Source organism: Mastomys coucha, unplaced genomic scaffold (assembly GCF_008632895.1).
Source record: "Mastomys coucha isolate ucsf_1 unplaced genomic scaffold, UCSF_Mcou_1 pScaffold16, whole genome shotgun sequence".
NCBI classification, from domain to species: domain Eukaryota; kingdom Metazoa; phylum Chordata; class Mammalia; order Rodentia; family Muridae; genus Mastomys; species Mastomys coucha.
This window is the reverse complement of record NW_022196898.1, coordinates 52,168,801-52,180,327: the sequence shown is the minus strand read 5'-3', so window position 1 is coordinate 52,180,327 and position 11,527 is coordinate 52,168,801. Positions and strand designations below refer to the sequence as shown.

Genomic DNA, 11,527 nt, shown 5'->3' with positions numbered 1-11,527 from the left:
AAAAGAAAAGCTGGGATGTGAGCCTGGCTCTGAGGCTGAGGCTCCTAGTCATTGCAGTTTTCTGCCTGAGAGTCAGTTCATGGTTAAGACACTGGAAAGATGTTAGAGGATGACTAAAAAAAAAAAAGAAAAGACACAAAGCAAGCAGACGCTGTTGGGTGTCGATTTAACAACTATTCTCTCCTCTTCCCTCAGAGGACCTCTACTTTGTTTGAAGGTGACTCATGATCAAGTTAGTGGAATGTTAGTAATTGCATTTTCTTTTGCCAGTGACTGGTCTAAGGTGGTCATGGCTCCATTTTTTTTTTCCTCTTTCATAAAATTTGGACCAACATTTCCTTACCCTTCTCTCTTGCTTCATATAATGACTCTTGAGGATGTGATGTCTGGAGCTATGACAACCTTACAATTAATAGGTGACAGGCTTGGAGACAAAAGTTCATATGAATCTGATGGTGAAGAGTAGTAAACACGAAGAGCTCCAGACCTTGATAACAGAGATCTTCCCGCCCAATTAGTCCCGAAACTATGCTTAAACTTTATGCTAAAGATGGAATAAATGGCCTCCTGCTCTAAGCTGTTATTTGTCAGATGTGCTGCCAAAGCCATTCCAAACAGATACAGTTTAGGCAGAGCATTGCATTTTGGTCTCAGTGAAAACAGACGACGTGAAGGCGATCGAGTTTTCATACAGGAATTTATTAGCATTAAGTAGTTGTTCACAAAACAAATTAAACTTTTTTTTATCTCTGATGTGGGTGGATCTGAATGATCCACACGATGCCTGTGATAAATATTTACCCCATTGGGTTCCAGATGCGGAGCTTCCTCTACCCCCATCATAAGTGTGAAGGCCATCTGGCTTCCAATCGACTTGGCCAGAGGGAGCCTCAGCAGGATGGAGGGTGGTATTATAGAAGTTTAGTTTGTCAGCAGACAATCAAGGACTGAAGGTTACAGTTTCCTGCCTGGCAATCTCTCCGTCAGGGTGTAGATAAAGGTCCCTTCTAGGCCAGGGAGGTCCCAAGCCTGCAGCTCTAGGGCTCCACTTCCCTTATGGTTTCTTGAGTCCCGCCCACATTTAGTGTTTTTATTTCCCCAGTTCAATGGCGTGAAGGAAATCACTGCAGCTGTCTGAAGCCTGGTCTAGTCTGTAGAGCTCCTCGGAGTTTAAAATACGGGCTATCATTAAAGGGAGTCAGAAGGCATGCCCTGTCACAAAAGTGAGACAAGTGCCCCAGTTCAGAGAAAACACTTTCCTAGAAATACTGGACGACTGTTTGGATGAGATGAAAAATTTAAGAACGGAGGGCATTCCAAAGACGAGAAAGCATGCGTTCCATAAAGGAAGAGAAAAAGCTTAAGTGTTTCTGAAAAATCAGAGCTGGGAGAGATCTGAGGTCTCCTTTGTTCTGAGTCACTTCTTCTACCTTCTTTACAAACAGACATGAAGCAGAGATCTTACCAAGGTCAAGCCACCAGTGTCAGGACTTAGCTCTGCAGGCACCAGGCTGCTTTTTTTAATCCACCTCCTTCCTTCCCAGCTTCCCTCAAGTGATCTTCTAGTCAGTCTCTCTTGCTAAGCTACAATCAACCTCCTCGAGAGCAGGATCACTGCTTTCTTCATTCTAGGAGTTAGACAGCCTTTCTGAAACAAGCTGAGAGTGGCGATCATTGATTACACTAGCTTGTTTCAGAAAGGCTGTCTAACTTGCCCGAGATCACACAGCATTCAAACACTGGACTGTATTTAGCCCTCAATTAACCGGGACTTCGAATCCCTCACCTCGATGGATCATTCAAGAACATTAATGGAACGTATTAACAAACCTAAACTCGTCGAATCCGTTTCAGCCTTAACAGGCCCATTTAGTGGCTCCACGGCTCAGGGTAGCTGGGCACTGGATTCCCAGGATCCAGGCAAAGCCCTCCCAGGATCGCCATCCGGCTCCAGCTCCGAGGCCCCGCCCCCTGCCCGGCTAGGCACGCCCCACCCTGGGGACCCGGGTCCTTTCTGCGTTTAAGTTTCCCTTGGCTCTAGCCCCTGGGTGGAGGGCCTCTCCCTGCTCGGCGACCTGTGCCCGCTCTCAGACCAACCCTCCCCCTTCTCCCTCCCTCACACTCTAAACTTCTTTTTTTTTCCTCCCTCTCTAAACTTCAGTCATTCTAGTGCCCGCCTCCTCTACTCAGGCCACCCAATCAGAAATCAGCATGCCCACCGAGGTCCTCCCCCAGCCTGCCGGAACCCAATCCGCGGCGCGGAGTCGAGAGCTGGGCGCGTCCTTCAGAGAAGGGCTAGTGACGGCAGCGCGCCGGGCGCTGCGCGGCGGGAGGGGGCGGGGCCGGGCCGGCGAGGGCGGGGGAGGGGCCGAGCGGGGAGGAGGTTGCGGCGGGTTTGAAAGCGCCAGTTTCCTGGCAGCTGGGGCAGGCGTTGGTCTCGGCGCTCCGGCTCCGGCTCTGGCTCGGCAGCAGCCGCGCTCTAGCGGGAGACCGAGCCCGGTGTGCGCGTCCCGCACGGAGCCTCGCTTCCAGCCGCTCCCTCGGCTCCCGCCCCTTTGCCTCAGCCTTTCCCGCCGCGCGGGCGCCGAGCCCCGGCCGTCGGCACTGACCCCGCCCGGAGACCCCGGCGGCGCCGCCCGCGGGGCGCGCGCTCCCTCCGGCTCTCCTCGCTCGGCGGCCCGCGGAGAGGGGCGGCTCGCGGCGGCGCGCGGCCAGCGGGCCGAGGCCGGGGGGTCGACGGCGGCGCCCCTCGGGCCGGGCTGTGCGCGGGGGCCCGGAGCGGCACCGCGGCCGCCCGCGCGGGGGCTCCCCATGGTGCAGCGGAGGTCGGGATGTCGAAGACGTTGAAGAAGAAGAAGCACTGGCTCAGCAAGGTGCAGGAGTGTGCGGTGTCCTGGGCCGGGCCCCCGGGCGACTTGGGCGCCGAGATCCGCGGCGGCGCCGAGCGCGGCGAGTTCCCTTACCTGGGGCGGCTCCGCGACGAGCCTGGCGGCGGCGGAGGCACCTGCTGCGTGGTCTCGGGCAAGGCGCCCAGTCCCGGCGATGTGCTGTTGGAGGTGAACGGGACGCCGGTCAGCGGGCTCACCAACCGGGACACCCTGGCTGTCATCCGCCACTTCCGCGAGCCCATCCGTCTGAAGACCGTGAAGCCAGGTGTGTTGTCGGCTTGGGGACCCGGGTCCTGGTCCCGACTCCCCGCGGAGGAGGGGGGGTGGGGGCGGCGCCGGGGTTTCCCATTTTGCGGCTAGTAAAACTGAGCTCGGGTGAACCGACAGCTGTGTAGGTTGTCAGGGAATTGCCACTAGGAGCTGGCTCTCCTAATCCAGCTCGGTCTCCCACCGCAGACAAGAGTTTCTATTTATTTTTTTATTTTTATTATTTTGCCTAGAGAAAGCCATCCCTTTTCTGCTCCCCTTTGTGGAAACGGTCCTATGATGATGATCTTTTCTTTGGAACGCGTTTGCGTCTTCTAACGGGGAGAAAGGGCTTTACTATGGAGACTCAGTGCTGGATCGAGTGCCGAGGTTACCACTGAAAGCTCCTGGGAGGGCTCAGCTGGCCCAGTGCGTCGTGCACGACCGCAGACGTCTGGGAGCTGACAGTCCCACTCTGTGGGTCTAGGTGGCTCAGGTGTCTGAGTACCAATGAGGTACAGTATGTGGTATGAGGCAGTGGAGCTGTCGTGTAGTCTGGGTTTGGAAGGAAGACCCAGGTGCCCAGCCGAGCAAATGCCTTTGTAAAGCTTTCGAATCTACAGAATCTGTTGAAGCGCTGGGTAAAAAAAGAACCCTTGGTGCCCTGGTGTCTTTGATGCTCGTAAAATGTGCTGCAAAGCACGTTACGCTTATGGCATACTCCCTAGTTGGAAAGCATTGATCAGACTGCGCAGTCTGGTCTGGTAGTATGTAGTAAGTTTTCTTACGAATTTGTAAGAGAGAACATTGTTGGTCCTTTCGGTATTGGTAAAATGTGGTTCTGGCTCCTGAGGTGGTTGTAGACGTAGACACACCGGCATTGTGATTAATCTTTGTTACTCGAAATCAGATTGTTTCTGCTGAATGTAGATAGGGTACATCTGAACATATGGGGCTGCCAAACTGTGACTTGGGCTAGATTTTGGTCTTCCCCTTTCACTACAAAATGCTAGAAGATTCTAGAGAAAATTTATTATTCTCTCTCCCTCTCCCCCTTTGTCCCCCCCATCTCCCTCTCTCTTTCCCTCCTCCCTCTCCCTCCCTTCCTCCCTTCCTCTCTCGACCTCTCTCTTCCTCATCTCCAGCTTACTTTAGAACTGTCTCTTTAGTAGTCCTTGAGCTAATTGCAACTGATGGTTTGATGCAATATCCATGTGGATATGTAACATAATCTTACTGGCTTAAATGAAGGTACTTTTCATATAGCCTATTCTACAATACTGTTAAGATTTGTATATTTGTGGATTTTTCTTATTGTTAATCTTCAGAACTTTGTCAAACTATAAACACCCTTTCTCTGTGTTTTTGAGGTTTGTAAGATTCTTAACTCTTAACTTCTAGAACCATATGTGAAGGGTGGAGGGAAGACTTTTGGGGCTTGGGGCTGTAATTTGGCATGTTGGTTACTGTTTATAATATTCAAAATACTATACAGACATTTACTAGCCTAGGTACGACTTAGATTAGTGGTTCTCAGCCTATGGGTATCGACCCCTTTGGGGGTTGTCCATCAGCTATCTTGCATATCAGATATTTAAAGCAAAATTACAGTTATGAAGTAGCAACGAAATAATTTTATGTTTAGGGATTACCACAACACGAGGCACTGTATTAAAGGGTCCACAGAATTAGGGAGGTTGATAACCTTTGACTTAGATGAAATCCCATGAGCCAGGAAATAATGGGAACATGTGCATCATTGCTGTGCTTTGTTTTGATCAGTTGGGGCATTACCGAGGGAATAACAGTCATAAAGTTGTTGAGGAAGTTTTTATATTCCAAATCACTGTGATTCGTGTAAAAGATGAGAGGGATGGCTCCTTAATAAATACACATCTGTTTTACAGGTTATATACCTTTCACATAAAATTGGAGAAAATACTTCAGAGTTTAAAGTGTTATACGGTAGTATTAGTTAACTGTATTGATGAAATCTCCTGTGCCCCAGAATATAGTCAGCATTTTGTATTAATAAAATTCTGCCTTCTTGTCATCCAAGGACACTGTCCTGCTTTAAATATGTAGTGAAAATAAAGGGAATGACTGGTGTCAATGTAGTTAAAAAATTGCACAAGTATATCTCCAGAGAATTTCGGAGTCTATATGGTTGTGATTCATTTAGAAAATCATGAAAACAAGGTGTAAGCTGTTCTAAACAAAAACAAAACAAAAACAAAACAAAAAAAACCCTTTCCCTACCCCCACTCCCATTTTTCTAAACTTTGTGAAATTTTTAATTTCAAGCATTGTATAGTAGTATAGCACTCTTGACTGGTAACTCTTTGTTACACTGTATTCTTGACAGTCATTTAGAAGCTAAAGAGTAAAATGTAGCTGTTTCTGTAAGATGCCTTGTTAATGAGGCATGATCTCATATTGTCTTCTGACAGTTGAGGCAGAGGGATGACCTGGGAACAGCATTACCTCTTTACTCTGGCCTTTCCTTTCTTTTTGTCCAGAGGCTCTGGAGCCCTGTCAGTGCTGTTCTGCAGGCTCATAGAGTATGTCTTCTTTCTGACTTTCTTACTTTTTGCTTTAGAGCTGTATTTATTTTGTTGTGCTTTTTAATGGGCAATTGAAAATAGTTCTTTACAATTTGGATCCTTCTTGGAATCAGAGAGTTCAGTATTGGTTTAGTGTTAATCTAGTACTTAGCAATCAATACTTGAACATTTATAGGGAAATCTTCAGTCCCATTTATTGCTTGGCCCAATTAATCACCAGTTTCTTAATTGTGATCTGTGGCTTTTGTTTTTATTTTGTTACTGTTATTTAAAAGAGAAAAGTTATCATTTGAACTTTTGAACTTTGGAGCATTGGTTTTCACCTTTTATGGGATAGTCCTGTCTGAAGCACAGGTGCCTATGATTTACATCACAGTATATTCTTAAACAAGCTTTATTTGGATTAATATGGCCATTAGTTAATTTTGTTCTAAAATTCCCTCAACTGTGAATGTGTAGAGTGTTAGAACACATAAATATTTGTTTCTTAGTTCACCTTTAAATATTTCATCATTTATAAATTACATAGATTTTATTCTAGTTAAAGATTAAATATTGCATTATAGTCTAAGTATGTGAAATCATTGTGTGTTGCTTTATTATGCACACAGTGCATTGGACTACCTTAACTCTACTACTGTATCTAGAGATGAAAATCACAGGGAACGTTTTGTTTAATGCAGTTATCTGTGTGTTTAATGACTAATTTGAAGCAGAGTTTTTAACATGTTAATTAAATGCAGGTAAAAATGCTCTCCAGTGACTGAGGGATTATAGTGTCTAAAGGAATTTTATTAACATGAACTTACCCCTAGAAATACATTCCCCTTTAGTGAACAAGCTTTACTGGATGCTTTAAGGAATGTGTATGATAATACAAATAATAAAAATTCTGCTCTACTCAACTCTTGGATCTTTTGGCTAGTTTTTAGTGTAGTGGGCACGTTGGAACATCATTGAATTTTGCTTAAGTGGTTTAGTATCCAAAGAAGAGAAGAACAAAAGAAATGAGACTTAATTGCTAGCCTCCTAGGTTAGTAATACTATCAAGTATTTAATACATTTTTTTAGCCAACAGAAACTAGAGATTAGGTGAGGCAGTCCTTTTGTTAGAGACAATTGCATCACATTTTGATAAATTGTCATTTGAAACATTCTTGCTTTTCCAGATTTTGGTAGCAGTTTTTTTTTTTCCCTCTTTCTCTCTCTAAAGGTCTTAATTTAGTGGTTCAGGTTCAGGATTCCTGTGAAAGTAGGGGACATATGCTGCAGCAGCAGAACTGGTTAACATTTTTAACATCTTTATACCTAAACTCTTTCTCTATCACTTTGTCAGAGTACTAAATCCAAGCATCTCTCCTGTACTTAATGTGGTTATTTTTCTAGTGTATCATTCCAGTTGTTTTATTGGTTGTGTTTCCCTATCTTAGTTATGGTTTTCATTGCTGAAACATCATGACCAAAGTAACTTGGGAAGGATAGGATGTATTTGACTTACACTTCCATATCACCACTTATCACTGAAAGAAGTCAGGACAGGAATTCAAACCGCGCAGGAACGTAGAGGTCTAGAAGCTGGGGGGCGGGGGTGCTGCTTTCTGGCTTGCTCTTTCTGGCTTGCTCATCCTGCTTTCCTATAGAACCCAGGACCACCAGCCCAAGGGTGGCCTTCGCCGCCAATCACCAATTATTAAAGTACCCTACAGGTTTGCTTGCAGGCTAATTTTATGGAGCTGTGTTCTCAGTTGAGGTTCCCTCCTCTCAGATGACTATAGCTTGTGCCAAGGTGACATCAGGCTAGCCAGTACATTCCCCTTATCTGTAGATACCATCCTTCTTAGGTTGATGTCTTTTAGGAAGTCTTTAATTTCTTGTGTTTTTATTAAATGCACACATTTAATATTTGGGCCTTTCAAATTTCAGATCACTTTTTTGTTTTATTCAAGTCATTGATAAAACTGAATTTCATGAAACAGCAACTCAATACTGTGTTTCTGAAAATATGTGTTTTGTTTCCTCTGATGTGGGGACTACTTTATAAGACCATTTTTTATGAGAATTGTATTAGTTATTCTTAAAAAGGTTGTCTTCTAATTTATGTAAATTTATGGTAAACCACATATAATTTTGTTTGAGTATCTGACTTATGAGGTTATTGCCTAATCTTTGGGTGGATAATGTCATGTAGTGACTTAAAGTATAATCCCTGAAGTACTTTTAAGGATTTTGTGGGTACTTAGTGTTTTGTGTTTTGGGGCTGTGTTATAGGAGAATAGGCTCTTCCCTTCCTCAACCTTCTCTTTTCCTCTTCTTCCTCTTCAATTCTCTTCCTTTCCTTGACAGGCTTTTTCTTGCTCTGTATCCCTGGTTAGCCTTAAACTTGTGGTCAGTGCCAAGTACTGGGATTAAAGTTGTGTTCCACCATACCCAGTAATTTCATTTTTGAACCACTCTTATATTCTTTATCAAACTCTACTGATTTTAAAATGAACCTTTGGTCCTTTGTGCTTTAACAATAGATAAGAAGTTTGTTATTAAAAACTACAGCTATGTTTGTTTGAATGGATGTTACCCGAAGTGTTGAGAGGTGTTCTTCAGATTGAGTGTGTTGGTAGGGAAGGGCTGCTCTGCTCTAACCCGCTGCTGAGGGTGACTTGCTGTGCCCTGTGGAGGGTGGTGCTGTGGAGACTTGTTTGCGGTGTAAAAGAGGCAAACCCACTCACTGCTCTTCTGTCCTCAAAACCCAATATTATTTTGAAAGTTTTCCAATAAAAGCTGCCTCTTTTAGTTTATAAAGAGAAAGTGAAAAATTGGCTTCTTGAACATGCCCTCTCCTCAAACATCTAATAATGTCCCCACATCAGCTAGTACTGACCTTGTCAAATGAGTCAGAAATGGTATCTTTAAGAAGCATGCAAAGTCAGAGCTGACTGATTCACTGGTAAAGAATTCTTATAGGAAAGGTTTTTAGTTATTTCATCTTTTTCCTTACCCTTTAAAACCCTTCAGGTAAGATCTAATGAATTTTGGTGAAAACTAAACTTAATAATTATCTCTGTAGTGTGCTGGGTAGTTTTATGTCTGCTTGTCAAAAGTTGGAGTTATTTGGGAAGAGGTAACTTGAAGAAAATTCCTTACCAGATTGGCCTGTGGAAAAAAGTTCCTTTGAACTGGGTGTGACAGTGGGCATCCTTGGGTCTAGTTCCTTCTCAGTCTGAGGTGGGAGGATTGAGCCAGCCTGACCACACAGTGAGAAGTACCTCCGTGAGAGGTTGAAGGAGAGGATTGAGGGAAGAAGAGAGTATGAGGACGTCTTAGCGAGGATTTATGGTTCCTTAGTCATTACAAAAAAGGAGGGGTGGGGAAACCAAACAAAAGTGTCTTTTAAAAAGCCCTTACGGTGCTCTCCACATGCTGTTTTATACCACTTTTAGAATGAGCTGCCCATACCCCCCCATGTTGGAATCACTACTGTGTTTTGGCTGAACACCACTTTCAGTGATTCACTTGCAAAATAAAATTCTAAGAAATTACTGTCGTGTGTTAATAGTGAAACTTTGGATTTGTATATGAAGTAAGAGAGGTATCATTTGTTTTTGTCCTTATAGAGTCTTGACAACTTGTCCTTATTTTCTGACTTGCTTGGTTGGGGAAGGAATTATGAAAAAAATTGAATTTATTTTGGCTTTGAAAGATAGGTTTTGGTTTAATTGAAAAGTGGCATTTTTAGTAGTAGATAGATGAGGAGAAAAATATAGGGCAAGAATGTTTACTCTCTAAATATCTATAGGATGTTTCATTGCAATAGTATTTATATGTGTGTATATTACAACACTTTCTTACTACAAATGCACAAAATTATATTGTTTAATATATGATAATTGGAAAATAGAGGGGGAATTCTATTAATTGTTTAAATAAAGAGACAGTTCTATTTTGAATTATTCCTGATAATATTCTTCCTAAGCTCTAACTTGAAATGTGTTTTCTTCTAGTAGTAATGCTGTTGGGATGTGTCTCTGTCTTTAGCTTAGTCTCATTCAGCTCATAATATAGTACTATGAATATTCTTATTTTGCCCATAATGTACTTGAAATATTATCATTAATACTAATTATGTAATATTATATTATGGATAATAGGTGTATTTGGGTTGCTTTGGGAGCCCAACAAATTTTATGGTCAAGAACAATTTGCTAGTGTAGTAAAAAGGGAACTGAAAACAGTTCCATCTTAATCATGACTTGACTTAGCCAGCTATTTGGCTTCTAGTGACAAGGTTGGGACATTAATATACTTATTTCCTACCCCCGTAACTTTATTACTACCCCAGTCATGTTGCTGTAGCACAGTGGCTTTGAGGAGCAAGCCCTCTACCATTTCAGGCATTTCAGCATGGCTAAGAAAGTATAGAGTGCATTTTGAAGACCGTAATTTCAGTTATAAGATAAATCTAAGCACTTGAGAAAAAGCAGTCTACGTTAGTAGCTCTAGTTACTTACTTTGCTTATTAATATGTGTTAGAGGTATCGTTTAGAGATTCAGAATTGTAAAGCGGTAGGTTAGTGATACTGCTGACTTTGTTCAGAGAAGCTTCTTTTTGCTAGGGCCAGTGGTGATGGCAGAGGCTCATAACTGGTCAAAGTGATGAGAAGATGCTGTGATTGAATGCTCAGCCATATGTGGGATACGCACACACGTGTGTATGTATATTTATGTATATATACATATATGAGAAGAGGTAACCTCAGTCTTCCAAGGCTCACAGAACATATGCAAAAAGTACAGTAAGTTTGTGTTGTTTGGTATTTTCAAAAACCTACTTTTAAGTTTTTTGAGTCAGGGCCTCATGTAGCCCAGGCTAATATGGAACTTATTATATAGATCACCTTCCCCAAATGTAAAACCTGTTGAAAAATTTGATACTAGCAGCCTTCAGATGAAGATATAGAACAAAAGAAAATGTAAGAACCAGAGGAAGTGGGGCTTCATATAGAGTGCTAACTTCGGGGCATTGCATGGCAGTGTGCTCTTGAACTCATAGCAGCTAGTGCCTTTTTTGTTTGTTTGTTTTGGTTTTTCAAGACAGGGTTTCTCTATGTAGCCCTGGCTGTCCTGGAACTCACTCTGTAGACCAGGTTGGCCTCGAACTCAGAAATCCACCTGCCTCTGCCTCCCAAGTGCTGGGATTAAAGGCGTGCGCCACCACTGCCCGGCTGCACCTGTGATTATCTGTGCAAGATCTGCACAAGATCGAGTTTGACTACAGCCTGTTGTGGACAGAGGAGGAGCTCTCAGGGTCCTACCCCTTCCCAAGGATATACACAAAACTAATAGCTGCTAAGTAAGGCAGAGGCATTTTTCAGTAGTGTAGCCACTTCATACAGTGCCTATGCTCCTGTAAACAGTCCCTCATCCATGTTCCTATAAACAACCCTAATGAAACTCATTGAGTCATCAAAAGAAAAAAAAAAGGAATCAAAAAGGGGAGTTAAATTTTCCTGCTATAGTTTAGTTGGGGAATGTTTTTCCCTTTTTTTAAAACAAACATGAAATTGGAAGGAATTCTGTTTAAAAAGAATATCTCTTGTGCTGGGTAGTTTTATGTCTACTTGTCAAAAGTTGGAGTTATTTGGGAAGAGGTTACCTCAAGAAAATGCCTTACCAGATTGTCCTGTGGACAAAAGCCTGTGGTATGTTTGAGTGTTGATGTAGAGCCCAGCTCATCTTGGGCAGTGCCATCCCTTGGCTGGTGGTCCTGGGCAGTATAGGAAAGCAGATCCAGCAACCCCAGGAGGAGCGAAGCCGTAAGCAGCATTCCCCTTCACG

General features: G+C 43.4%; 1 protein-coding gene across 3 annotated transcripts in view; it reads left to right on the top strand.

Annotated features, from left to right (window-relative positions):
- The first annotated feature begins 2,372 nt into the window (after nt 1-2,372).
- Magi3 (membrane associated guanylate kinase, WW and PDZ domain containing 3) overlaps nt 2,373-11,527 on the top strand; it is a 193,966-nt gene continuing 184,811 nt past the window's right edge. For 2 of the 3 annotated variants that reach the window (XM_031375050.1, XM_031375052.1), the window contains exon 1: nt 2,407-3,153. In XM_031375050.1, coding sequence (XP_031230910.1) covers nt 2,832-3,153 — 322 coding nt within the window. In that variant the 5' untranslated portion in view covers nt 2,407-2,831. Of the gene's footprint in view, nt 3,154-11,527 lie in introns of all 3 variants that reach the window. The other variant, XM_031375051.1, reaches the window with a different exon arrangement.